The 27,342-nt window shown below is 51.5% G+C and overlaps 10 protein-coding genes across 10 annotated transcripts; 1 reads left to right on the top strand and 9 right to left on the bottom strand.

The window, feature by feature from the left end:
- Positions 1-114: 114 nt before the first annotated feature.
- Triagg1_6836 (uncharacterized protein) lies at positions 115-1,777 on the bottom strand (the record flags this gene model as incomplete). The annotated part of the gene is made up of 3 exons (XM_062901504.1): positions 115-1,561; positions 1,620-1,661; positions 1,719-1,777. The coding sequence occupies 3 exons, from the start codon at positions 1,775-1,777 to the stop codon at positions 115-117; spliced, it is 1,548 nt and encodes a 515-aa protein (XP_062754164.1).
- A 600-nt stretch (positions 1,778-2,377) lies between these two features.
- Triagg1_6835 (uncharacterized protein) lies at positions 2,378-4,259 on the bottom strand (the record flags this gene model as incomplete). The annotated part of the gene is made up of 3 exons (XM_062901503.1): positions 2,378-3,757; positions 3,819-4,026; positions 4,126-4,259. The coding sequence occupies 3 exons, from the start codon at positions 4,257-4,259 to the stop codon at positions 2,378-2,380; spliced, it is 1,722 nt and encodes a 573-aa protein (XP_062754163.1).
- A 1,493-nt stretch (positions 4,260-5,752) lies between these two features.
- Triagg1_6834 (CAZyme family GH43) lies at positions 5,753-7,393 on the bottom strand (the record flags this gene model as incomplete). Its single annotated transcript, XM_062901502.1, has 1 exon — positions 5,753-7,393. The coding sequence occupies one exon, from the start codon at positions 7,391-7,393 to the stop codon at positions 5,753-5,755; it is 1,641 nt and encodes a 546-aa protein (XP_062754162.1).
- Positions 7,394-8,022: 629 nt separating this feature from the next.
- On the bottom strand, positions 8,023-13,128 carry Triagg1_6833 (uncharacterized protein; the record flags this gene model as incomplete). The annotated part of the gene is made up of 16 exons (XM_062901501.1): positions 8,023-8,671; positions 8,728-8,808; positions 8,857-9,475; positions 9,544-9,608; positions 9,672-9,722; positions 9,770-9,841; positions 9,906-10,104; positions 10,160-10,390; positions 10,444-10,606; positions 10,664-10,740; positions 10,951-11,358; positions 11,428-11,661; positions 11,730-12,009; positions 12,087-12,313; positions 12,377-12,911; positions 12,982-13,128. The coding sequence occupies 16 exons, from the start codon at positions 13,126-13,128 to the stop codon at positions 8,023-8,025; spliced, it is 4,038 nt and encodes a 1,345-aa protein (XP_062754161.1).
- A 687-nt stretch (positions 13,129-13,815) lies between these two features.
- Triagg1_6832 (uncharacterized protein) lies at positions 13,816-14,430 on the bottom strand (the record flags this gene model as incomplete). The annotated part of the gene is made up of 1 exon (XM_062901500.1): positions 13,816-14,430. The coding sequence occupies one exon, from the start codon at positions 14,428-14,430 to the stop codon at positions 13,816-13,818; it is 615 nt and encodes a 204-aa protein (XP_062754160.1).
- Positions 14,431-16,508: 2,078 nt separating this feature from the next.
- Positions 16,509-16,919, bottom strand: Triagg1_6831 (uncharacterized protein; the record flags this gene model as incomplete). Its single annotated transcript, XM_062901499.1, has 1 exon — positions 16,509-16,919. One exon carries the CDS (start codon positions 16,917-16,919, stop codon positions 16,509-16,511), a length of 411 nt encoding a protein of 136 aa, XP_062754159.1.
- A 773-nt stretch (positions 16,920-17,692) lies between these two features.
- On the top strand, positions 17,693-18,431 carry Triagg1_6830 (uncharacterized protein; the record flags this gene model as incomplete). Its single annotated transcript, XM_062901498.1, has 2 exons — positions 17,693-17,943; positions 18,059-18,431. 2 exons carry the CDS (start codon positions 17,693-17,695, stop codon positions 18,429-18,431), a joined length of 624 nt encoding a protein of 207 aa, XP_062754158.1.
- A 678-nt stretch (positions 18,432-19,109) lies between these two features.
- Positions 19,110-20,687, bottom strand: Triagg1_6829 (uncharacterized protein; the record flags this gene model as incomplete). The annotated part of the gene is made up of 1 exon (XM_062901497.1): positions 19,110-20,687. The coding sequence occupies one exon, from the start codon at positions 20,685-20,687 to the stop codon at positions 19,110-19,112; it is 1,578 nt and encodes a 525-aa protein (XP_062754157.1).
- Positions 20,688-22,828: 2,141 nt separating this feature from the next.
- On the bottom strand, positions 22,829-23,978 carry Triagg1_6828 (uncharacterized protein; the record flags this gene model as incomplete). Its single annotated transcript, XM_062901496.1, has 5 exons — positions 22,829-22,993; positions 23,063-23,441; positions 23,519-23,541; positions 23,786-23,812; positions 23,910-23,978. The coding sequence occupies 5 exons, from the start codon at positions 23,976-23,978 to the stop codon at positions 22,829-22,831; spliced, it is 663 nt and encodes a 220-aa protein (XP_062754156.1).
- A 1,394-nt stretch (positions 23,979-25,372) lies between these two features.
- Positions 25,373-26,212, bottom strand: Triagg1_6827 (uncharacterized protein; the record flags this gene model as incomplete). The annotated part of the gene is made up of 3 exons (XM_062901494.1): positions 25,373-25,630; positions 25,706-25,961; positions 26,031-26,212. The coding sequence occupies 3 exons, from the start codon at positions 26,210-26,212 to the stop codon at positions 25,373-25,375; spliced, it is 696 nt and encodes a 231-aa protein (XP_062754155.1).
- Positions 26,213-27,342: the final 1,130 nt, after the last annotated feature.

The raw sequence follows: 27,342 nt of genomic DNA, 5'->3' as shown, positions 1-27,342 counted from the left end.
TCGTGTTCGATAGAAAGCCAAAGGAACTCAACCGTGCGCACGAATATGCTTGCATTCATCTAAAGTGCTGACAATATTTTGTACCAAATCTCTAGCCTTCATTCAAATAGCGGCTCATCCATAACGTACTTGAACACCGTCTTCTCTAAACCAGTCATCCGCTACGGCTTCATCACTGGAAGCATAGTTAACAATGATGCTCTTCGTCGTGGTATATGCATAATATGCCTCGACACCATTCTCACTTCCAACTCCGCTCGCACTAGAAGCTCCTCCCCACGGACTGCTCGGATCGTTTCGATGGTGTGTGTTGACCCAGACAATACCGGACTCAATTTGTTCAGACACTCTGAAAGCTTGACTTAGGTCATCAGTCCACAATGCCGCTCCTAGGCCAAATTCGCTATCGTTGGCGAGCTCCAGAGCTTCTTGCTCGCTTTCAAATCCAACCAGAAGAATGACAGGCCCAAAGGCCTCCTCACGCCAGATGTTAGTCTTAGTGATGTCGCATGCTGGACCAGAAGCCAAGATTGTTGGAGGGTAGAAATAGCCTTCGCCAAAATTGGTGGCATCGAGTTCAGATTTGCCAGTCATCCTCTTACCGCCACAAACAATCTTTGCACCATTGGTAACAGCATCATCCACAAGTTTCACGACATTGCCAAGTTGCTTAGACGATATCAGAGGACCCATAGAAGACTTGGGATTTGTAGGTGCGCCCATCCGTCGTGCTATTGATTCAGCTTTGTGGGCAAGTCTCTCCTCCACGGTCGCCAAGATACTCTTGTGGACAATGATTCGGGTTGCTGCAACACAGGTCTGACCGCTTGCAATAAACGATCCGAAAGCAACGCCATGGACGGCCAAGTCAATGTTTGCCTTGTCGAATATGATTAAGGGTGCCTTTCCTCCCAGTTCTGCGGTGAGCCGTGCCAAATTATTACCAACAATAGAGCCAATTGCTCTTCCAGCAACAGTTCCTCCAGTGATGTCCACCTTCCGCACAAGAGGGTGGCTCACAAGCGCACGTCCAGTCGTAGCTCCGAGACCGGGTAACACGTTGAAGACACCATCTGGCAATCCTGCCTCTTTCAATATCGGTCCCAGCAGCAAGCTAGTCAACGGTGTAAGCTCACTGGGCTTCAATATTACGCTATTTCCAGCGGCTAGAGCGGGTGCAAGCTTCTTGACTGCAATGAGAAGCGGGTGATTAAACGGCGTGATCTGGACAACGACGCCAAGTGGCACCCGATCCAGCCAGTTGTGTAGCTTCCCCTGAGTTGGCAAGACAGGACGCTCTTCAGTACGGAGAACGGCAGCGTAGTAGCGGAACCATCGAACAAGAGATGGAACTTGAGCTTGCATCTCTCGGATTGCGCGTCCCGTCTGCTCGACCTCCAATGGGATCAGCGTGGCGAGGTTCGAAGTGAGAAGCTCAGCGGCCTTGTCCAGCACGTCTGCTCGTGTATGTCGAGGCGCCTTGGACCAAGCCCCGGATTTGAAGACAGTATGAGCAAGTTGGACGGTATCATCCACATCTTTGGGTGACGCAGAATGGCATCTAACCAGCGACTTGGAGTGAGTACTAAACAATTCTTCCAAGGAATGAAAACACTTACTCTGCGAATACGTTCGTTGTAGCTGGATTCTCAACAGGTATCCTATGCAACCACAGTCAGATTCATCCTGAGAGCGGCTTTAGGCGAAGAGTAACATACAGATCACCAGTACCAGCCACTTCACCGCCCCCAACCCACAGCAAATAGGATTTTGACATTTCAAATGATTATTCCGTCAATATATAGAATTCAACAGTTACACACAACTATTGCCGCATATAAGAGATAGATGCTTAAAATAAAGGTGGTTGAGCTTATCAGAGATGCGCAATCAGTGCGGGGAGATGCATGATATCAATCATCACGTGTCGTCATCGCGCAAGTATTACAGATTCGGACTGAGGATCAGTTATAAATAGCTTCTCAAAGATACTCATGAAATTTCACTAAATCAATTGAAACGAAGTATACACCGTTTGCCAACCATCATGAAACAGGCATTCTCAATCCCGAAACAAACCAGATGATGAGCGAATATGTACTTTGACTCGGAAATCGGCTTCACTCACCCGAATACGAAGCACAAGAGTCAACCACTGTGATTCAGGTGTGAGACCAGCAGGGCAGTAAATATAAGCCTCACTTACAACGTACTTGGCTACTATTAGTCTGTTTTTATTTTACGGATATATACTACCGATTCATTTATTCGGACCAGGACGTCAAGAGCTGCAACAGACACAAGATTTCCTCCCAATCAGCGCATTTCCTCCCAAGCTGAAGCTACTCGACAAAAGTCTCCATGAATACATGTATCCTCACATTGTCAGTGCGACACCATTCGTACTCCAAAAATCACACCGCTGCTTCAAGCCTGAGTCAACGGGGATCATCTCCGCCTTGCCTCCAGTCTGGAACGTGAGACGGCTTTGAGCCCTATCAGACCACGCCTTCCACTGGGGGTATTTGCTGGTGGAATAGATGTTTTTGCCATTGGGGTTGTAGTACTTGATAAAGTTGAGCCAGTAGTGCTGTATCGTAGGCGAAGCAGCAGCGTTGATCTGGCCATCCTGATAACTCGCCGGCGCGCCGTCGACGTAGTTGGCGCCCCAGAGAGCGTTCAGTTCGACGGTGTGAGGAACACCCAACCCAGAGGCCACTTGGTCAGGATCCTCGACGTTCCATCGATAGACCCAAGAATCCTTCCCGTGTTTGTTCACGACAGAGCTGATGTACATGCCAGGACACATGTAACGAGCCTCTTGGTAGACGTTGCTGGCATGTCTCCAGTAGCAGCCAACAGCAGGGCAACTCGTATTCGGGTTGGGATACATCTCGTTAATCTGCCCAAGCATCTCCAGAGTGAGCACAGGATATTGATCCAATACATAGCTGTTGCTCTGCTGGAGGGTGGCGGTGTCTTTGGGGGCAAACTTGGTGCCTCCGTTGCTGTCGTCGCCATAGATGGTTGGCACCTTGATAAACTTTCCTTTTTGAAATACTCTGTATGTGAAATCCTGTACGAATTCTTGGTCCAGAACAGGGAGCCACATATAGTTGGGTGGGTTGGCCGCTCCAGGAAGAGGAATGTTGAAGTTATTTGTCTGAAGCTCCACCGCCGTCTTATTGCGCATGCAAGCCAGGTTGTCTCTGCCAACACAGCCCACACGAGTTGCAAACTGAGTGTACATGTATTGAGATTGAGCCACCGTGAGAGTCGTCGCGAATGAGGGGGACTCTGCAATTGCAGCATTGAAAAGGCCTCGGTTGGTCCCATTATTGGCAGTAAGGTGGTATGTCACACTGGCTGCGCCAGCACTGCTTCCTCCCAGAGTGACATGGTTTGGGTCGCCACCGAATCGAGAAATGTACTTTTGCACCCATTCCAACACCTTGCGCTGGTCCCGAAGGCCGTTGTTGGGGAGGATTTTATCACTGTCCGTCATGAAGCCGTACGGGCCAACACGGTAGTTGAGGCTCACAACGACGATATCGTAGCCGCTGTTGATGATCAAGCCAGAGGCATTGGTGTTGGGGTTTGAGTTGAGGTTGAAGCCACCGCCTTGAATATAGAGGAAAACGGGGAGTTTCGAGTGAGCTGTGGCTCGAGTCGGGGCCTGGACATCCAAGAACAAACAGTCTTCTGACGTAGACTTGGCTGTGGGCGTACCACCAGTCGCAAGACAGTATTTCCCATGCTATATTGAGTGTTAATCGGGACATTCATCAACACTAAATCATTCTGGCACAGGCACTGACCTGAGTAGCGTCTTGAATACCCTCAGTACGGAGAGGATCTTGTGGAGGAGCAAACCGCAACTCGCCCAATGGCGGTGCAGCATATCTAATCCCCAGCCATTGGCTCACGCCATTTGGAAGTGCCTGTCCTTTATACACAGAGTATCCAACATCCACAGTTTCCTGGACAGCTCCCGCTATTGATAGCAGGAGAGTGGACGCGAGAAGACTTTGTGCCAACATTTTTACCAGCTGGGTACTGAAGTGAGGAGGCTCCAATGTAAAATTCAGCTCCTAGACGCGATGCTACCTCGCTATATATACTTACACGAGGCCTGCCAGACATTCGATGCAGAACCCCAGATTATCCTCTATCCACTCTTTGGCCACCAATCGGTCGCTTGCGCTCCCAGTTTGCTCCCCTTGCAGCTTCTCTCCGGCCATACTCTCCGACCCCAGCATACGGCTAGAAAAAACTGAACGTCCGGAAGAAGGCCGATATGGAGTTTGTGGGGAAGGCCAAGATCGTTTTTGCGGGGGAGATTGGGATCAAAGCGCGGGGAATTTATATGACATGGATGGTTTGCGGACCAAGTCGGGCAGAGCGTTGGATGAAAGATGGAAGCCTTGAGTAGAGAGGAGAATAGTGGTGACATACTCCAACATCCGAGGAGAGATACACCAAGTATCGGAAGGGAGAGATGCCCAATTGTTCAGCCTGACACGAGGTAAACGGCTGTTGACTTCCGGCATCTCCAAGACATAGACCCGCTACTGTAGTCACCCTTCTCACCTCCTGTGGAGACGAACTTGGGGTTGTACAACTTGGAATATTACCAGAATTAGCGGGCATTCCCCCATTAGGCAGCTCATCCAGCTGCCGCTCCGTCATACCGTGGGTCGGTTGGAGTCACGAAGCAAGTTCGGGATGCTTGTGATTTAAGGTCTAGCTCACTGATTTAGTCAGTATGCTTAAAGCATAGAGTTGAAGTAATTTGTCTTCTCTTATTCAAACATAGAATGGATGAGACATTTAATCATACTAGCGGTAAACAGAGTACAAACGGAGGTGCTCATGCCCCGAATACCGGTTTGTACTGAGACAGTTTGTTATGAACCAAGCTGAGACATGCATGGTATTACGGAGCACTGATCTTAATTTAGAAAGCAAAAGCGACCGTTTAGTGATCTAAGCCTGTAGCACATACATATGATGCCATATTAATGCTGATCTCTCCAGCTCGGATACTCCTTACACTTTCACCGCTAACAATATGGAAGTCGTAGACGGGATCCGGCATTTCGAGATATATGGTTGAACCATGTACATGGGCTGAGCCATTAGATACCACTGATACTGTTACACTTAGGCCAAGCCTGTTTGCTGGCCCATCTTGAGGTAGTAGATCGTAAAGGATAAACAGGATATCTCTAGCGGAACGATGAGGAAAGGCACCTTGAAGACTAGATTTCTGCCAAGACGTTGGATTGTTAGACCGGTTCCAAGTTTCTCCAACAATATAATTGCCGAATAAACCGAATCGACCGAACCAACCGAGTTTGCCAGCCAATGGTAAGACACCACCCTCGGAACGCCAGATGCGGAGGGGAAAAAAAGATGTTGCCTAGCGTTACCTCGTGGGTTGCAGTTCCAACGTTGCGTAGCGTGATGAGTGCCAAGCTGTTCTACTCCTCCTCGTAATCCCAGACACCACGCGAGATTCTAGCTGTGCTGCGACGTTAGCATGGGGATCAGCACAAGAAGAATACCAATGATGGGTCTAGTAGATGTAAATAAATCTAGTAGACGTAGACAGATTTATATTAGAGGTATCGTCAGAATGGACAAACAAAATACAGACACGGTCTACTAAGGGGTGGCATTGGTGTAATTAGTACATATCACGACTACAGACAAATATACAGCCATCCGGATCATTTTCGAACCCCACGGCCTAGACTGCATATCGATCAGTCGCATCATGCGCAGGACGATACACGAAATAGTCAAACGTGGCCTTCTTCTCCGTCCCATTCAAATCCGAGCAAGCAACGCCGACAAAAGACCCGGTGAAGCTCCCATGAGCCTGGTGTCCACCACACTCATCCGACACAATCGAGGCGTCCAGCACAGGTCCAATCTTCCGTAGCTCTCCTTGCTGTTGGCCGTCGTCGCCGGCAACAAGAGCGTAATAGAATTGCAGCTCGCTCCCGCGAATGGAGGCCACCAGCTTGACTTTCCCCTCGGCGGGAAGACTTACGAAATAGGCATTCTCCCCAACATCAGTCAGCTTGCCATCGGGCCAGGATGCCTCTGATCTCATGATTTGGATTTCGCGCTGGCCGTCTGAATGTGCTGACACGGCGAGGTAAAAGAAATTGTACCGGCAATAGTACAGCGTCAAACCAGCAAACTGGCGCTCGTCTTCGGGCGAAAAGTCGATGACCGTTTCAGCGTCGAAAGAGAAGTGCGTCTGCCTCCGAGCCACCAGAGACTGCTCGTACCAGGAGCCAATGGATTCTCTTCCTGTAAGTACAAGCTTGCCATTCTCGAATGCAAATAGCCTCTCCGGCTCTGGCGTCCGCAGCCATTGGAAGTCTTTATGAAGCCCATCCCGGAACTCATACCGTATCTCTTTCCAGTAGGCATCCTCATCTCGCGTCCCTGGTACTTCGACATCCAAGGACGGAACTGGGCCATTCTTGACGTACAGCCAGTCGTCTTCACCCCAGTATGCTTCCTGCAAAGCCGTCTCTCGCCCCAACACGCATCTCCGCTTCTGTCCAATTGGTCGACCAGCAAGATGCACCAGATATGTCTTTCCATCGGGAGTGTCTACGAAATCAGCGTGCCCAGCTCTCTGGAGTGCCGTAAACGGGTGGTCCCTAGAAGATACGATATACTTTTGCGGATGAAGCTCATAGGGGCCCCAGATGCTTCTCGACCGTGCAAGCGTCGCAGCATGGGTATATCCCGTGCCACCTTCGGCCGTCAAGAGATAATACCATCCGTTTCTCTTATACAGATGGGGGCCCTCTACCAAGTCAAGTTCTGTGCCGTGGAAGATAATCTTCCTAGGGCCGACTAGCTTGCTTTGGACCGGATCGAACTCTTGCAGTGCGATTCCCGAAAACGTTCTCGGTCTCCCTCGGTGGTCCTGGGTCATGTTGACGAACCACTTGCGGCCATCATCGTCGTGATATAGAGAAGGGTCGAATCCGGACGAGTTGGCGTAGATGGGGTCAGACCAGGGACCTTCAATCGCCGGCGCCGTCACAATGTAGTTGTGCGTGTCCTTGAACGATCCATCCTTGCGCTTCACATCTGTATACACGAGCCAGAACTTCTCTCCGTCGTGTGTCAAGCACGGCGCCCACACGCCGCAGCTGTCCGGCTCGCCGCGCAAATCAATCTGACTCCGCCGGCTCAGCGGACGGACAACAAGGTCCCAGTTTGCCAGGTCCTTGGAATGGTGTATCTGAACCCCTGGATACCACTCAAACGTCGATGTGGCGATGTAGTAGTCCGTGCCGACCCTCACAATGGAAGGGTCAGCGTTGAACCCTGGCAAGATTGGGTTGCGAACCAATGGCATGGCGAATATGTATGTTGTTCAGCCGTCGACTATCCTATCTTTCCATTATCCAGATCGTATTTCATCAGATTCCTTTTCTAGTTTTCAACCACACCGAATTCATCTTGTATTTCTTCTTTCCTCTCCATGCGCAGGCGAAATCGGCGCCATGAGGAGAAGCTCTCCAACTTAGCCGTGTGGGGAAGCCTCTAATCAGCCTGAAAGCTGAATCTCCGCATGAAAGCGGCGCCTCCATAGCTTAGTCTTCATAGTCGTAAGATGAACAGCACCAAGCCTCGAATCCTCTTTAATACGAACTGATGCTAATACGAAGATGATTCCCAAGACTCTTGGCCAATAGACACGAGATCCCCCACCTTTGAACGCTTCGTATTTATCCGGGAGCTGGCATGGAGCGCATGATAGTTGAACCACGGTGCGAGCTAAACTAGGAATTACGGTAATATCGGTCACCATATAAGCTTAATTCGAAGTCATCCACTCTCCTTTGATACTGTAAAGCATCCGTTTTCAATGTATTTGGCTATCATGCACAATCTCTAGCCCACTCGAAGCTCCATTAACATTACTATAAGGTCTCGCATCTTATTAGTTGTAATATACTCCACCAAGAGATTCAGAAATGCGCCCTACTCTGAGTCTGCAAATGTGGCAATGTCCTCGTACCGACCAACCTTTATGACTCTCCCATCCGCAACCCAAGCAACCATATCCTTCTCTGGTCTCATTCTTCCCACAAGCCCGCTAAGTCGATGAGCTACAATGACGGCCGTATATCCTGCCTGTATGAATTCACTCTCCAAAACATCGTAAATGGCCGCCTCTGTAGCCGAGTCAAGCGACGAAGTGGCCTCGTCCAAGAGGAGAAGCGGCTTGGGCGTATCAACACCAGGATAATCCGACTTAGCTAAAGCATGCTTACGGACTATGGCACGAGCCATAGCAAGCAGCTGTTGCTGTCCCACGGATAATACGGGCAGTGTGGAGAATTCGCTGTTCAGTACTTCTGCCGATGTGTCACTCCTGCTCGAAAAAGACGACCAGATGCCCACCTTTTGCAGGGCCATCTGAAGTACTTCATCGGAAACGATGGAATGGGGGTCTAGGTTGAATCGCAAGGTAGCTTGTGGTATCAAGAATGGCTCTTGAGTGATGGTTATGAAACATTTCTGTCGCACGATTGACCTAGGGGTGCGAAGCAGGTCTTGTCCGTCCACATTGACTACTCCAGTGCCATCGATCAAGCGCAGCAAAACAGCGAGGATTGTACTCTTCCCACTAATGCTGACTGTCAGCCGTCAAGGGACGAGAAATGAGTATTGTGAGGTTCTTACCTGCCAGTTCGGCCGCAAATGACGAGCTTCTGGCCCGCCTGAATATCGATGTTGACGTTGTGCAAGATTTGATGATCAGAGCTGCCCTCGTTAGTGGTTGTGCATGCATTTTCACTCGGGCAAACTCACCTATATGCGGCATCGAGATCTGCAATATGAGCTTCTCCTTTAGTTGGCCACCCAGCATATGTCACAAGATCCTCTCCAGGTAGGTCCTCCTGAGGAGTAAACAGCTCCACGTTCCTAAGTCGTGCAATTGCGCCAAGAGCCACCTCAAGAGATGTCCAAGACTCCACCAGTCGCACCAAGGTCGTGCTAGCGAACAGAATTAAGTTGAGCGCTGCGCCGATATCTCCCCCAGTCGTGGTCCCCCTCCACTTCACAGCAAGAGCAATTAATGCAATCGCAATTCCGTTGACAATCAAGTTAAGAACGAGACTCAGCCACCGCTGAACGCACATGAGAGCATAGCGCGGACGAAGAGACCAGTTCAGCGCATCAAGACTCTTCTGTTCAGCTGCAAAAGACCAGCCAAAAGACCGTATCGTGACGACACCTTCCGCTGTTTCTAAAAACCACTGGTAGAGGGATGACTGATACTCGAGCTCGAGGACTCGCAGTTGGCGAGAGGTCCTGAGGTAGAGTCTCTGTATGAGGTAGATGGCAGCGACGCAGATAGGAAGGCTGAGAGCAAGCCATCTCTGAATATTGATGATTAGCACAAGCTGGCCTAGTATCTTGAAGATTTCTATAACAAGAACAATGAGTATTAGTAATAATGTGGTGATTCCCAATATGGAGCATTGGCTCTCTTACGAGTACAAATAGTTATCAACGCAAGTGGCAGTTGTCTATCCACATATGATATGTCTTGACTGAACCTATAGTTGGGGGTCAGCATCTCTTAGTACCTAGATAGCCAAACATCAATACGCTCTTCGTACCTGTTGAGAATAACGCCAATGTCTGTAGTAGAAAAGAACAAAAGCGGTGCACTAGGAACATTAGCATCTTTCACTACAACTCTCCTCATTCACCCTACCCAAATATCGTCCGAAGAAGAGATTGGTGTAGCACTGCACCAGACCTCGGGGCTAGCATGATGTTTGTACTCCTACATTAATTGTCAGATAGGTGGTAAAAGCATATCCAATCTTGAAGTATTCTTCGAGACTCACCACGTGCTGCCATTTGTTGCGACCCAAGCAAGAAGAGCGAGCGAGAGATATCCAACCATGTAATAAGTCGACTTGTCCGGGGAACCTTCTGTCCACCACTTGAGTAGATACTGCGGAAAGAACATTCCAAAGGAATACCCGGCCGAACATCCAAGCAGTATAACCACGTTGAATACACCAGCAGCCTTGAAATAGTATGCTAGCCAATCCCATCAGTTGAGTTTCTCTAACACACTTTACGTGGTTACACTTACAATAAAGCGAGAAGTCGCCCGTCTTCCGATATAGATCCTCCTCGGCGTCCGCGTTAGACTGCGACGCCTTTTTAGTGACCTTGAGAACGGCTTCCGGTTTCTTGGCTGTTTCCGTAAATGTAAACTTGGATAACTCGGATAAAGAGGACTTCAAGGCATCCCATGATCCTCGCGATGCTATGCGACCTTTCTCGAGAACCAATATCTCGTCTGCAACGTGGAAATGCTGGGCTGCTCAACGATTAGCTTCATCTAACACCAGAAGAAAGATACTATGGGCTTACCGGAGTTTGTGACCAAAAACACCGCCGTGTTATTCTTCTTGAACCATCCATCCGGTCCAAGCAAATTATCCACTACCATATTCTCTGTGTTGCCATCTAAGGCGCTAAACGGATCATCCAATACCACAATATCGTGAAGAGAGTATACTAAACGCGCAATGGCCTATACGTCATAACATGTCAGCTTCATCCAGCAGAAGATACGGGTCTTTCATCTTACCAGTCTCTGTCTTTGTCCGCCTGAAAGATTGATCCCCCGACTACCAACAATGGTATCGTCGCCTTCGGGGAACGTGCCTAAATCATGATCAAGACAACAAGCACGAATAGCAGCATTATATCTCTCTGTATCAATAGTGGTAGAAAATCCACATACAATCTGCTTGACTCTGCCGGTGGGTAGCCAGGCATGTTGGTCGCAGAATCCTATAGATGCTGAAGAAACTGTAATAGAGCCTTCAGATGGTGCAAGTTCACCTAATATCACCTTAGCAAGTATTGATTTACCGCTTCCAACAGGTCCAGAGCACGTAGTTATAGATCCTCGACGAAGCACCAAATTGATATCGTCCAAAAGGGTCTTTTTTGTCGATGCGGATTCTACTGTTACTCTATTAAGAGTTACGGCAGTTTCTGTGACATCTGCTCCCAATGCGTTCGCAGGTCGAGGCGGAACACGGCGCTTGTCTGTACGAGGTGACTCGAGTAGATAGGCTTGGATCCTCTCAAAATTGGCCGAGGTTGCAACCGCGTTGGGCACAATCGTCATGATCATGTTTGCAGGTTCAGTTACGAGGGCCAAGATGGCAACAGTGGTGAACGCAGTGCTGACGCTCAGTTGCGAACCTTGAAGGCGAGCCACAATGGCATATACCACGATGGTGGCTGCCGGCGCAAAAATTCCAAGAGCATTTGCTATTCCAGCATCTTAGCAGCTGTAAAAACAACACAAAGAAGTCGAAATAGATGGGAACCAAAGCTTACCACTCGCGTTATAAATGGCATTCATCCAGCGAACTCTCTTTGAGCTGTTGATCTCGTCTTGTCGCAGCTTGTCAACATAGTCCATCATCGCTCCTGATACTCCCAGAGCTTTGACGCTTTTCATCGACCCGAGGATCGAGCTCAAGGCCGATATCCGCCGTTGAGTGGCCATATTCCAGCCCTTTTGTCTGGAACGAATGTTTTTTGCCACATAACGGCTAATCTGAGAGCAAACTACGTGCCAAATTCAGCCGTCAGGTTACTATTACACCAAGAGCCTGGCTTCACGCTGGTCAACTTACAGATGATGATGATAAAAGGGAGTGGAGCAAGCCACTTGACTTCTCGAATCAGAAGGATTATGCCAAACACAAGCTCAAAGAGCTTAGCCCAGGCTTCGTGAAACATCTTTCCTGCTTCAGCTGCGCCATTGACGTCCGTGCTCATAATGGTTAATACTTTGCCCGTGTCGGAAACGTGCGAGCCGATGGCCAATGTTTTGTTGTAGATTAACGTCGTGAGGCATCCGCGAATCATGAGTTCAAGCTTGTTGAGACGATGAAAGTATCTCGATGACGAAAACTAAGACGAAATGATGAATATCTGCTTTATGCAACAGCAGTGATGATCCTTTCATGGATGGACGGCTTGATGCTTACCGTCTGGCCCAAGTAGACGACAACAGCCGCCACCATTAACCAATATCCCTCATTAGTATCATCTTCTTTTGTATATCCCTGAACAAACCGAACGGCCTTTTCAATGAGTATAGGCTGGCAACATCTAAAAGCGACGAGGCCTAAGCGCGGGAAAGTGGCGGAAAGAAAGGGCCCTGAAAGACACCGCAGCAAGACTTTCGGCAGCGTCAAGATGGTTTCAGGTTTTGCTGTTGCAACGGGTCAAACACAATGAACAATCTATATAGGATGTCATAAAAGCTGAGACTCACATCTGCTCTCCCACGATGGCAAGATATCCCGGCGAAGGCGCTCAGCCTCCAGCTCTCTCTCCAGAGGCGGCAGCTGAGTACCACGCAAGATGCTCCTGTTGCCCCGACTCAACAGTTCATTCATCCACCAGAAAAGCAGAGAGCTAATCAACCCGGCGGTTTCTTCTGGAGAACGATTGCTATACTTTGGGGTCAATATGGATTGTTTTTCTCGACACTCGAGCGTCAATATCGCGAGCCGAGACGCAAACCCTGCCACCAAGGCCGCATTGGTTCTGCCGCCATTTCGAATCTCAGAGAAGCCGGGGTACGTCAACGCAAAGGCATCCCAAGAACAGGTGAGCAGTAGATAGAGCACCGCGAGAGTAGAAGGGTGAATGGAACGCTTGTGCTCTGCCACCGACAGCCAAACCAAAAGGGCGGACGCAATCAAGGATGCACTGCGCGATGCAGTTTCCAAGCGCTCTTTATGCCCCTCTGACAGATTCAGTGCCAAATCAACAAGCAATATCGCGGGTAGAGTCAAGGCTACGAGCTGTTGTTTCACGGTATCGGGTCAGCGATGGCATGTCAGCAACAAACGCGCAGCAAGGGGTGATGCGTACGGGTTTAATGACAGCGAGCCAATTCGGCTTTACTTTGACCGACTCATGACGCAGAGCCCACAGCCGGTACGAACCAAGAGCAATGAATGCAAGTGAGGTTGCCAAGACGAGTGAGAAGAAGAAGGATATGTCAACACGAGACGCCATTGTGCGTCAACAATTCAGATCATCCCTCAGCACCCGCTATGCTTGGGCATCTCACTAAAATACACGCGTAGTTGTAAAAGGTCGGTGAGTTGAACAATTGAAGTCAAAAAAAAAAAATGACACTGATGTCTCAAAGGTCAAGTATCGGCGCGTCCATGTATGTATTTACTTTTGAACCAAAACCTTGAACAGGCGGCAACGCGACTCTTATCCGGCACAAGTTATTGCGTGCTCGTGATGCTGTTGGCCGACCGAGCCAAAGGATTCAGATCCGCTTACCGATACGACCAGAGTCAAAAGGATTCAATCGACTCCACGTCAAATACGAGGCAGCTTTTCAGGTCTGCTGAATCCTCGTTTATGCACAACCTAGGCCCTATCGGCGCTGTCACTCTGCTGTTGGGCCCAAAAGCAGGCGGGATTCATCTCCCGCCAGCAGCTTTCGGCAATCTGCTCCGTGCCAGCCTCCCCAATCTAACAATTCACATGGACACAAATGGTACATGTATCAAACTACCAGGAACATGAGTACATAAAGTTGTTTTTCTTATTTTGTAATTTTTATCGACGAGGGTATCGCTAACTATATTCTTCGAACAAACACCAGCCACTAAATCACAACAACAACAGCAGCAGCAGTAACTGCTACACCAACGATGAGGCAAAACTCGGGGCCTCTGCAGCAGCTCAGTTCAGGCCAAATGCCGCCTTGGCTCTGGTAAAGTAGGCCAGGCGATCATCCGTAACAGACACACCAACACAAGCCATGTACTTTTGGAATCCAGTATCGACGTTATCCCACAAGGCCTGCTTGAGAGAGGCGTCGCACTGGGTAGAGTAGAACCAAGGGCCGCTGCCAAAGTTGAACTCGTCGGGCTGAAGGAGAGACAGGATGTGGTTCAGGTCATCCGGGCTCAAGCCATCGGTGGTGGTAAACTTGGAAACCTGGTCCTTGAGGCTGTCGATGCTCTGGGCATACTTGAGGTTGAAGTTGGCCATTTGCATGTTGGCAGTGCCCTGGCCAGGGCGGCCGGGCGAGACGTTGTGCTTGAACTTGAAGTCAACAGACTCAAAGGCCATCAGGGCGATGATGGCAGCCATCTCGGGCGTGGTGTAGACCCCGTAGTCGTACATGGCCTGGGCAATGAAGGGGGCAGCCTGCTCAGCAGTGCGGCACTCGGTGGTGTCGGCGCAGTTCTCGGCGTTGGGAGCAATCTGCTTGACGATGGCAGCAGCGGGCAGCTGGGCGGCGGCGAGGGTGGCGAGGCCCAAGACGAGCGAGGAAACGGCGGACAAGTGCATGGTGAATGATGAGTTTTAGTTGGTAGTATCACGATTTCGAGATGCGAGATGCGAGAGTAGGAGTAGAGTAGAGTAGAAGTATCGAGGGCGTTGATGCGCGCGTAGGTAGATGCTGTATATGTAGGTAGCCAACAAGGGACACCAGGTCTTTGTATTGTGGGCGAGCAAGGGACTGTTCAAAAGTCGAGTAAAAAAAAAGTGAACGCAATGCGTAACAGAGAGCTGAACGCTATGTAAAGAACGGAGTGATGCAGCGCCAGCCAGCGACGTGAGAAAAAGGAATGAATGAATAGGTAAGTAGACAGAACCCGTGGTCGTAAAAAAAACGAGAATCCACGATTCTCCCGAGGGCCAGAGCAAGACCCTTTTGTACGGCTCCCTCAACGAGGGATATCGTGAATCATTGCTCTCCAGGGGTTGCGCACGGGCTAACAATCAATCGCCTCCAAGGCTCACATCAAATCACATGCGCCCATTTGCTTGTGCCCCCCTGGCCAACCAAAAGGCACCGCTCAACCATCAGCACTTTCAGGCGTGGCTCGAGATTGGCTCCCCTTGGGATGGGTTAAAGGGACGCAGGGATGCGCCGGCGACGATCCAATCGCAGCGGCAGGAGGCCAAAGCACTAGAGGGGGGACGTCTCATGAAACAGGCAGAGCTGAGCCGTGAAACGCCAGGAGGGCGCTAAAGGCGAATATGCAGAGAACACGGCTTGGGGGGAGGGACAGGGGTTGGCTGAGATGAGATTGTGATGGGCTTTGTTCAATATCAATGTTTCTTGGCTGAGGTGAAGGGCATCATGCGAGTCATTTGGCTTCACGTGTGGCATTTACTTGACTGTATATTTGGCGTAGTACGAGGCATATAATACACCGTTTGACGCAATGTTACAGCAAATGTCAGATTCCTGCGGGAACAAGCACGTTCCATGTCTTGGCTCTGCCACATGATGTTGCCAAAAACACCATGACACTTTTGTCTGTGCATCTTGGTACGATACGAGGCATGTAACAGCCCCCCCCCGTATTCGCAAACAGCCTCGATAACGCAGAAACCCAAGCATGGACATATATAGAAAGTCTGTGACGAGTACCATTGGAAAATAATCAGAATAATCAACACATCCCACCACGTGGCACGAGAATGCGCAGCCGCAAAAAAATGTGAAATAGATCTAGGGTAGCATGCAAGGCCGCGATGGAGGCCAAACGCCCGCATTAGCTTAGCACCAAGCAGGCCGCGGAGGCTACCGAGGCCAAGGAATGGGCTGAACTAAATCGGGCGGTGGTTGCTTGTCTGTATCAAGGTACCTAGATGACAGATCCAAGGGTTGTGTATTCCATTGGTACCTGTTGACAGCATTCAAGACGGATTGAATGCCATATCGACACAGCTACACGCTCGTGAATCCTACACGGGCCCATCTCAAATTGCTCATTCAATCACCGTGCTGCCGTCTTAGGTAATCCCAGAGCCTCGATTCTGGCATCACGAGTCCAATGGGCGGATGGTTTAGTGGTATAATTTTCCCTTAGCATAGCGCAACCTTTGGATTGCGGCACCGCCTGGGAAAGGTCCGGGGTTCGATTCCCCGTTCGTCCATGCGTGATGCGGGCCACAGGCTCGCAGCCTCTTTTTGTCTCTGTCTTTTTTGCTTCCAAGTCTTTTCCATTCACATCTTTCTGCACCTATGTAGCTGCTACTTTCTCCTTATTTACTCAATTCATTCATTCACTCAATTCATTGAGGTACTCACTCATTCGTCTCCCTTCTGCTCCCTTTTGTGGCAAATACCACCTCTCAATTGACTGTCTCATGCACACCAAGAATGAACCAAGAGAACCTGGAATTCCAAAACAGTCACCGTCCTTTTTGAGCTGAGTTTGTACCATCTATAAAACCTCCAAAAGAGAAGAGTGAGTCCATCATTGTATGCTGCCTTACTTAGGTTCCAATGTCCATCATAAATATACAACTGTTGTACACGTCGGCATCTATATCAAACACAGAATATGCCACCAGCCTCCTCCATCACTTCTAAAAAAAAAAACTGAGACTGCACAAAGTCCCATCCCATTTTACCTCCCTCTCTTCCGATCCAACATCTCCTGGATATCGCCCTTCCCCTTCCCCTTCTCCCCGGCACCCCCCTCCGCCGCAAAGCTCGTCGAAACGTCCATCTCCACAGCGCCCTGCTTGCGCAGCTCCTCCAGCCTCCTCTTCTTCTGCAGGTCCGCCACGCGCCACTGCTTAAAGTACTTGACCCAGGCGGCCGCGCAGTCGCGCTCGAAGTCGGCGGACTGCCTGGGACACGCCTTGGCAGCGGCGGAGGCGTCCTTGTTGGCGTCAATGATGTTGTTGGCGTCCAGGCAGGCAAAGTAGGCGTCTCGCGAGGCCCAGCAGACGGTGCGCTCCTCGCGGTTGGGGATGGCCGTGCCGCTGCGGATGGCGTCGGCCCGGGTGTCTGCGGAAAACGGCCACCAGCCCATTTTTGCTCAGGAGAGTGTGCGAATGTGAAACTGACAGATGTTTCTGACGGAGAGAGGCAAACAGCGAGGTGCTTGTGTCGAGACCAGGCTTTGCTTGCACGATGCTGCTCTGATGGGAGGGGTACCAGTGTTGTGCTATTGCTGAGCTCGATGTCTCATGTAACTCATCCAGCAATGGAAGCACCAACAATTCGCCAGTCGTGTCTAATTGAGATGAAATGCTCTTAGCCTTGGCAATCCCGAATTGGTCGTAGACTGAGTAAACGACGTCAAGTTCGTTAATAATACATGCATGTGCACTATTTCGCATCAATCCATCCAACTATGACGCTGAAGCAAAAAGACCGGCAGAATCCCGCGGGCGGTCAGGCGCAAACAGCTCTGATGCAGCCTAGCGCAATCCGGCCCTGCAGGCAAGCTGTCACCTGTCCGGCGTATCATGCACAAGCATTCATCATTTGCTGCAACTCCCGTCCCTTCTCATCTCATCTGCCTCGTGCCATCACCAGCGTCTGCATCGCGCCAAAAACAGCAGATGCTCGCGGCGCCTCCATTCGAATACCTTCAATAACACGCAAAACTCCATTCGCCATCCATCTCGCCTCATCATGGACTAAAAGACACCCGAATCCCGAACCGATGCACGACGAAACACCGAGTCGCCTCATCCACCCGACTCGCATCTCCCACCCCATACAATAAACCCTCCGCTCAAAACACCACGAAGCAACCAGTCAACCTCACCCTCATTCCGTCCCTCCCATAAAATCGCAATGGCTCGCCGCCGCAGACCCCCTCGCGCCGGCGCCCTCACCGAACTCCCGCCCCTCAAAATCGCCTCCCAGATCGCCATCCTCCAGGCCCTCTACTACTTCGCCGCCCTCGTCCTCATGCTCTTCACCACCCTGGTCGCCGGCATGCCGTTTGGCTTCGACCTGATTCTCGGCTGGGACCGCGTGCGTGGCGACACGACCCAAGGATGGCTCATGGCATTTGTATGGCTCCTCAACGGAGGACTCTGCATGTACGCTCTCTCTCCTTCTCTTCCCCAAACACACCCCTTCTTTTACCGTCTCCTCCAACAGAACAAGCAAAAAAAAAAAAAAAAAAAATACGAATCTAATTCTTTCACCCATCAGGTCCGTCGCCATGGTCATCCTCGTCGCGCGCAGCAAACTCGTCCCCGACTTCGCCCTCACAATCCACTTCCTCCACCTCCTCTTCACATGCCTCTACACGCGCTCCCTCCCCCACAACTCCATGTGGTGGTTCACCATGCTCGCCTCCTCCGCCACCGCCGTCGGCCTGGGCATGTGGGGATGCCGCTACCGCGAGCTCCAGCCCGTCTTCTTCCTCGGCGGCAGGATCCTCGGCTCTGGCACGTCCGGCCCTTCCTCAAACAGGGGCGCCGGCGCAAGAGACGACGCTTTGCACCCAGACGTGGAAGATGGCATGGGCGGATCAAGTACGGTCAGAGAGTATGAAATGAACCAGATAAAGACTTCAACATAGAGCCAGCGAGAGGGAATATTTATATATATATATATATACAGACATGGTATTAGTCAAGAACGGGAGATTACTTGGGATGGGATGTATAATGCTTGTTTGAAGGAGTAGTATAGCGTGCATTATCCGGCGTTAATTGGGACGTTAAAGGGGCGCCATCTAGACAGCCGACAAATTCTTAGGGTAAAAGGGATGGAATACTAATAACACGGCATTTTTTTTATCGATGAAGACAAAAAGCAATTGACTTCACGGGCAATTCGCAATCCAAAATGGAGAGATTTCACAATGTACCTATTCAACTACAGTAGAACAAATAAAAAGCCACATCGATGCTACAACTTGGGCCGCACCACAGTCCAGACGCTATTCTGTATAAACAAACAAAAAGAAAGAAAGGAAAAAGAAGTTGCAAAAAACCACAAAATCTTCGTATCGGCATTCCCAAGCTGTGCAAAAAAAAAAAAAAAAAAAAAAAAAAAGAATAGTCAACGCCTCCCATATATACTATACAGCGGACTCCATTGAATGTCATTTCCCTTTCCGTCTCACTCCTCTAATGTTATTCCCCCTCTGGTATCACATTTACATCTTCCTCTCTCCTTGTCCAAAAATCCACTGTGTATATCCACAAAGGAGGCATGAGGAAAGTTGTTTTTTTCTTCTTCTTTCTTTTTAGCGTCAATTCATCCTCCCTCGCAAGGCATCAACTTCCCTCTGCAGCGATTCGAGGTCGGCGAGAATATCCACGCTTTGGCTACTGTGCTGTGCATCGAGATCGCCAAACTCGTCTGCAGACGTCCTCGGTTTCCTGGCCGAGTCCAAGCTCGCACGTCCGGATGGCCCGTCCGCGCTGCTCTGGCTGCTGCCCCGTATCCTTGACGGCGGCGGAGGGGGCGCCACCCCGTCTCGCGGCTTGATCTCAGCTAAACCTCGTCGTTGAGAAGAAGACTCCAGGCCGTATAAGCTTTGAGGTCGGCGGGTGGAGGGATTGCGCGTGGGAGGCGGAGGGGGGGCCATGGGTCTGGCCGAGTCCATCGAAGTCCTTGGGGTGTCCAAGTCGGGAGGGTGAATGAAGGTGGATGATTGCGGAGTGCCTGGTTGCCTCGAGCCCGATGTAGTCCTTCGAGGCGGTGGAGGCGCCGGCGCATGAGCGCTGTGGCGAACGCTGTTTGTTCTTGATGGCATCGATTCCATGGATGTCCGTGGAGGTGGTTCATTCTCTTTCGACTCCGGGGCACCTGTTTTCACCTCAATCCGAGGCTGCCTTCTCGGTGGCGGGGTTGGTAGAGGCTTCTTGGCATTGTTGGGGGGTGATACCGAAGTATCAATTTGATCTGGGCTGGCCGTGAGTGCGGGAGGGTGGGTGTCGATCTCAACAGGCTCCTCCTCTTCTGAGGAAGAACTGCTAGACGAGCTCTCTCGAGACAACACCGGTCGGGGTGGTGACTCGGGCTTGGATACGACTGGCTCGGCCGGTTTTTCTTTAGGGCTGGTGACAGGGCTCTCGATGCCAGTGACGCTCTGCCCTGGTTTAATCACCTTGCCGTGACGTGAGCTAGGAGGAGGCGGAGGAGCCTTTTTCTCCTTGTTTGTAGAAGCAGTATTTGAGATGTCCGGCGTAAGCTTAGGCTGGTCCGCCTGGTTATGATCGAAAGAGTCCTTTGGGAGCGGAGAGCTGGGCGGGCTCGTGGCCCCCGTCATCAGCAGCCGCTTGAACGAATCCACGTTCAGGGACCGCCTCGCAGACTGCGCCGCCTTCAACACCTCGCCCTCGTCTCTTGCAGCCTCCTTTAGCTCATCCTGATTCCCAGCGTCCTGGGTCTTCTTCTTGCTGAACGGATTGGCCACCGTCTGAACCGGCCTCTGCATCTCTGCCGCCGTCAACGGGTGCCGCCCCTGCGGAAGGGCCGGCTGAGGAGGTGGGGTAGCGGTTGCATTGTCCCAATCGTTGTCGACATTGTTGAAGGGATCTTGTTCTTGTGCATACGCGTGGGCGGCAGAGCCAAAGTAGCTCGCCGTCCACTCTGGTGAGTCGGGCGACCGGGGAGGCGGTGACAGGACGCGGACCTTCTTGACGACCTTGGCCTTGTTTGCGTCAACGGCCGGAGACTGCGCGGCCGGAGGGGTGTTTTCGTCGCGGAAGCTCGTTTTCGGGGGCGGGAACAGCTGGGCGGCATCTATAGAGTCGATTGGAGGGAAACGGCTCTCCGTGTGCTGTGTCGCACTCTTGCGGAAGGGGTTCGATGACGACGCCATCGTTGACGGGCAACGGTCTACTAAGGCCAGTGGGTAGGATCCGTATAATATGGTTTTGTATGGTTGGCTGGGAGGGCTTCTTGTATAGTATCCTCTATTCCCTTCGGTCACGACAGGAAGAGAGACAGCCCGTCCGCCATCTTCCAGCGTCAAAGAAAAAAACAAATCTTCGATGTTGACAGGAAATATGAAACCGTGTCTGGCTTAACAATCGTGCGGCCCAGGGAGCAAAAATATGGAAGTGAGTCGTTTCGGAAGAATCGGTTAGGCTGTCCCTTGCGAAGGGGTGAGCTACAGGAAGGTACGTCCAGGTGGTGGTACAGCTACAAGTGCCTCAATGAGGGGTGTCCCATGCCGAGTTAAGGAGATACCTGGGGGCTCAGCTACGCAGGAGCACGGCCGCAGGTATCGCGGCATCACAGCCCTGCCCTGCCTGCACATGGTCCCAGGTGCTAATGGTGCTCGCACGGGCCAGCCAGCTGTTCTCGGCAGGTACCGCGTGTTCCTGATGCGGCCGGCCATGGCGGGATGCGCTGACGAGATTCGCTGACGGTTGAGGCAACGTCTGGTGACCCCCGAGCCAAGTATGTACGAGTACCTACGGGGATTGCGGAGGACAAGGCGTCATGCCCAAGTCGGCATTGAAAGGGCATGGAGACCCCGAAGAAACGGCACTTACTAAGGGAATACGGTACCTAGACCTGCTAGGCAGAGGCAAAAGGCTGCAAGGGGCAAATTGTCGACGGACGGAGTGGATGGTGATGCTCTGAGGCAGCAAAATTAACTGCTTCACACGGGGCTTGGCCCGGGTCACTCCGTGCTGCGTCGACGTGGCAGCGAGCCGCAGGCACACGGCATGCTCAGTGCTACGAGCCTTGCGCATCGGCCTGGTAGCACATCCATGGCATCTTGATGTCCTATAATTCCATGTAATACCGTACAGGTACCTACCGTCAGGCGCTTCGTAACAGAGCTGGAGGGCATTGTGTAAATACGGTGGACGGGTGGTGAGCCCGGAAGCTGCAGGTAGAAGAGGCCCAGTCGGTGACGGCTCTTGTACAGACACGACGCCAATGCTGTGCATCCAGCAGCAGAAACAAGTACAAGTACCTGCCATCCCATCTTTCTCTGCCCCAGAACCCTTGAGCCAAACCCATTTGGAAGGGCCTGCGGCAACGTCATGGTGACCAACCAGACGAGGCTGAGCGCTGCCACTACGAAATTACTGGCTTAGCGGCTCTTTGCAAGCCCTGGAGCAACTTTGGGCGTTCTTCAGGCCCCATGTTCTCCTCCGTATTAGCGAACATGCCATTTTGCGCAAAGCTGACGACAGGTCCAAAACGGAGAGACGGATTTCGCAGCGTTTCATCGATCCTTTTCGGTTCTTACAACCGCAGCATCTATATTTGGTTCGACGGCCCGTGGAGAAAACAATGGCCCGGAATAGCACTGGACTGCAATGCGCCCCTCCGTCTCTGTCAAGCTCTCCCCCGTAATATTGATCTCGCTACGCGTACTGGTGGCGCAAGCTGTACCAAGCTTCGTACCGTAGCAAAAACACAGACTGTTGGGCTCCTTTCATCGCTCCCTTTTGGGGGGAATTGCAAACTAAAGTGAGGTCGCAGTTCGTATATTTAGTCAAAGATGCTGCATGTGAGTTGTATGAATTGTACAATTGAAGTCTATATGTTTTCCTATAATACTATTACAGCAAACAAACACCAAATCCCTCAGATACCGTGACGCTCATGTTGTTTTGCCCACAGTAATCCGCCCACCGGAGAAACTGAAAACGCGCAAACTTTGTTTTTTCTTTACAACACAGCACACGGACGGACAAGATAAAAGTCTTGTGGGAAAAAATATAAGTGATCCGCCCCCCCCCACTGGGGAGCTCATTCCAGGAAAGTCACATATATAGTGCGATAATGCCGTGCCCAGCGCGTCCGAGAGTGCGCGTATCAAAACAAACATCATTCCTGCGCACCGCCAAAACAGCAATCAATCAATCCCGAGCCAACCCAGGCTCTCCCTTGCCCGACCCGTAGTAATAATTTGCAACCCCAAAAACGCCGTGCCACATTCATCAAGGATACAAAAAGTCAAAGAAAAGCTGCTTTTGCTCACGCCAAGGACATCAGTTACGCCTTGGTGGCGGCGGCGGCTGCGGGAGCGGCAGCAGCAGCCTTCTCCTTCTTGGGAGCAGCAGCCTTCTTGGGTGCGGCCTTCTTGGTGGCAGCGGGCTTCTGGGCCTTGGCAACACGGCCGGACTTGGTCTTGGTCAGAACGGTCTCAGGCTTCTCGGGCTGAATGGGGGGAGGAGTTAGAAAAGGATGAGAGTAAGAGTGAGAATGAGATGTGATTCAAAGACATACCTTGGCGGGAGCCTCCTTAGTCTTCTTAGCGGTGGCAGTGGCCTTCTTGGGAGCGGCAGCCTTCTTGGTGGCAGCGCCCTCCTTCTTCTCCTTCTTTTCCTTCTTCTCGCCCTCTGCCTTGACCTTCTTGGGGGCGGCGGCCTTCTTGGTGGTAGTGGCCTTCTTAGCAGTGGCGTCCTTCTCCTTCTTGGGAGCGGCAACCTTCTTGGCCTCGGGCTTCTTCTTGGCCAGCTTGGTGCCTCCAGAGGGGCCCTTGGGCTGGGCAAAGATGCCCTTCTCAACACCGGCCTTGAGGGCCTTGTTGAAGAGAGAATCGAACATGTTGTCCGAAACGTTCAAGGTGTTGTTGGCCTTGACATACTTCTTCAGAGACTGACGGCTGTTGGGACATTGTTAGCTACTTGTACTGGCTGCTGCCCAATGAGTTTGGGCGACTGATGGGGTCAAGTTGCTTACCTAGAACCATTGCGATCTTTGAGCTGTTGGATGCGAAGAGAGAGCAAGTCAGTTTACAATCCTCGTGTGTTGGTTTGCACAAAAAAGAAATGGACGGGACGGGACATTACGCGACGTGGAGTGAGCGGTGTGATGGAGAGAGAGAGAGAGAGGATAGCCGCTATGAGAGGGAGGGGGGCAGTGATAAGGAGAGGTGAAGGGAGGGGGCAAGACGGGGAAATAAAGCGCAAACAGATGCGCTGGTGCCACAGAGGGCTGCCAACATACATTAACAATGGCATCCGTAATCATGTCCTGCATTCGGCCTCGCATTAGCTTCCAATCAAGACACCGCACAAGTGAAAAATCGTCGCCAGATGCCGGCATGCGGCCGACGGACGGTGAAACTAACCTGGTAGCTGGCGTGGGCAGCGCCGGACTTGGCCTTGGGGGCAGCACCTTCGGTCTTCTTGGGAGGCATGGCGGTGGATTGATTGGGCGAAGAAAACGTGTTGGACTGTGATTTGTTTGAAAGGGAGAGAGAGAGAGAGAGTCTTGATAAGCTGAGCTGACGCGACTGGAGAATTGCTTTTTGCAGAGCAGATGAAGATCGAGAGAGAGGGCACAGGCGAGACGTCGGGCGCGTGGGAGGGCGATGGGGCTTGTTTATATACGGGGCGGGGCCAGCGCCGCAATCAGTAGGTCCTTGGAGCTAAGAGGTGCTGGACTGGGAGCTCCAGCAGAGAGGTCCCCTGGAGTGGTCTGTGTTGGCCTGTGCGGTGCTGGGCTGGATCATGTACATACATCTTCCACTGCTGCTCTCCCATGCCCATGTGTGCCGCACCCGCTAGGCGCCCCCACTAGCGAGTCCAGTCCAGTAGCGCTCCAGTGGCCAGACCACCACCTTTTGCTTCCATCAACGACTTCTAGCGCTTGTACCGGTACAAGCCCCTCTCTCCCCGGCCGGGAAGCGATCCTGCACCGAGGGCGAACGCCACAACTTTTTTTCTTCTTCTGGGCTCAAACCGTCGGCATCTCTTCTTGTCTGTGCTCCCTCCCTCACACACTCTCACTCTCTCGCTCTGCCTCCCGTCTCTCTGTCCCCTCCTCCTCGTCCTCCTCTCCCATGTCCCTCCCACGTCTCTCAAGGCACCACCCTATACCAGCATCTCTCTGTTGACTTTGTTTTCATTGATTGCTGTATCCATTCATCTTTATGCTCATTTCATTTCATCGTATATCATCTTCATCTTGTATTCATCTTGTATTCAATTTCACCCACCATATAGTCTACTATAGTACCAGTGGACCTAATTCGCCATCAGGACGACGCCATCATCACCGTCCTCCCGATTTGATTGCGTGTGTAACCTTTTCTGAGCGGCCGGCTTGCTTGTTCCACCTCGAAACAGCTCTCCGCGCTAATCCGATACCACCTCGACCCAGGCGCTCAATTCCCCGATCCTCTCCTCCTCTTCTCCCTCCCTCCAATTGCCTCTCCAGCCACACACATCAGCCCGGACAACAGCTCAGCACATCACACACACACCCCCCCCCAAATGACGACCCGCCGTGTCCGGTACCTTGCGGTTGCAGGTACCGGTACATGCCCTCGCCGGCCCTCCTGCCAGAAGCCACGGGCCCCACAGCCCTTTTATGCTTCCAAAGTAAAAATCGACGCCAGTTCGGCTGCGAAAATAATCCCTTGCCTCGTGACCAATTTTCTGATTGGCCAGCGCCAACATCACCTCGTCTGCCGTGTACCTCGACCTCTGATCTGAGGCTCGACCGCTCCCCCCGACCTTGGATTGCCAGATTCCTGTCCGGCTCGCTTTGTTTCTTCTCGCTGGCCCTCCTTTTGCCTGGCAAGGTGAGTCATTTTTCGAGCTGCCCATTTGCCCTTCTGTCTGCTGCGCTCTTTGACGTCAGAAATCCTCTGGTGCCCGATGCGGCTGTAGCGTTGTTTGTTGTAAGAGGCCATCTGGTCGGCGGGTCGTCGCCGGAGACGTGGTTCGCTTTAGATGGTCCAACGTCGTCCGCTCCCCCATGGTCGTTGTCGCATTGTGAATTGCGCGACAGCACCCCCCGTTCGTGACCCTGTGAATGGTTGAGATCGAATGCCTGTTTCTCGGGCTATTCGCCGAGCCTATTTTTATTCAGGCTCCGGTGCATCTTGGTGTCTGTTTTGCTGTCCGCAGCCAAAGTCACTTTTTTGGCCCAGTATCGCGCTTTCGCTCGCGACCCAACCGTGAAGCTATCCAGACATGAGCGTCGCAACGCTTTCCCGCCGCCCTGCTTCGCAACCACTTTTCCAATCACATAGTTTCTGGGCCCATTGTGAAGTTTGGCAATTTGCGAATTGATTTCATCCAATTTTGCAATTATATCCCTCCTCTGCGGCGAGCTGTCGCGATTCCAAGACCGCCCGCTGCCGGAGTGGCGGATGGTCATGCGACCGACCGTCCTGTCATGGTCTCACCTTTGCCACTTTCGGAGCCAAATCTGCCGCTGTTTCTTGCCATGCTGCTCTCACCGAATTGCGGTAGACCATCTCTCATCCGAAATCAACTTTTTTCTCGTCCTGCCGGGTTTCAAAGCTGCCTTTTGCGACAGTTTTACGCCGCCTCTCTGTGGCTCGCCGTTGCACCATGTCATGTCATCCGTTCCAGGGTCCAATGACCACCCAGCCGCCCAGATGAGATCCCAGCGGTGCATGGCGATAATAACAGGCTTCAACTTTGCCGATTTGGTGCTTCCATCGTATATTCTGTGTTTTCCTCTTTTTTTCTCGCTCGAATAGCTGTTTTTTTGCCCTACTTTGCGGCAATCTCCAGGCCGCGCAACGCCGTCATCACCTCTCCTATCCCCGCACTTGGACTCTCTCCCACAACAACAACAACGACAACGCAGCCTAACCAGCTTGCCGGCTGTGCCCAACCCAGACAGCTCTCTTTTTAAAGCTCGTCGATTTGGGACAATTTCCTCTTCATCAACCGGAATTCTAGGCATTGATGCAGACTCCTGCATGAGATCTATCGCAGTCTTACACGATGCTTGCCCCAGTGCGCGGGTGCGCTCACCAGTAACATACCCTACTGCGTACTGGCAACGCTTTACAATTCACCGTGCAGGAGTAAGCAGGTAATTATCAGTTGATTGCCAACATTCAATCCGATAGAGACATCTGTCGTTTCCGTTTTATGCGAGCCATCGAGAATGGCCTGGTGCCGTGCCTATGATCGAATGACAACTCACAAATCCCCGAGTCGTGTCATGCCTGATGACTGCAGCACTTCTCCACGAGCAAAGCAAGGCACGCCAATCCAATCATCAGAGTGCCTGGGAAAGCACAGGTAGGCTTCAATTATTCTCCATCCGAGAAAATTTGATTTTTTTTTTAAAAAAAAGAAAAAGAAAAAGAAAAAGACTCAAAACTTCAAGTTGCAAACGAGCTGGTTCCATAGGACCAGACGCCGAACCTAAAAATGTGCTTATCATGCAATATGACCCTGCCTCCAGCGGATTGGCTCGGCGTGGTGCTCAACATATGTACAATGTATATCGGCCGTGGGAGACCTCTCCAGCCATCTTCAACGCCGTCTAGTAGCTCCACGAAAATCGATGGCTCTCTGCGGCATTCTCCTGCGGCTAGACACTGCAAACCTCTGCGCTCTTCAGCCTGCCTTTTCCCATGACATCTACGTCTCCATCTTTCGACTTACACGGAATGGCTGGCTGCTCGCCTCCATGTGACCGTGCACGTGCAATAACCCGATGGAGGCCGCTGTACCAACGTAGAGGTACCGACGTAGAGGTACCAACGGGGATACAAGCGGGGCTTCCCT

This window comes from Trichoderma aggressivum, assembly GCF_033847375.1.
Source record: "Trichoderma aggressivum f. europaeum strain CBS 100526 chromosome Unknown scaffold_028, whole genome shotgun sequence".
Taxonomy (NCBI): Eukaryota; Fungi; Ascomycota; class Sordariomycetes; order Hypocreales; family Hypocreaceae; genus Trichoderma; species Trichoderma aggressivum.
The sequence above is the reverse complement of the archived record's forward strand: the minus strand, read 5'-3'. Positions and strand labels throughout refer to the sequence as shown.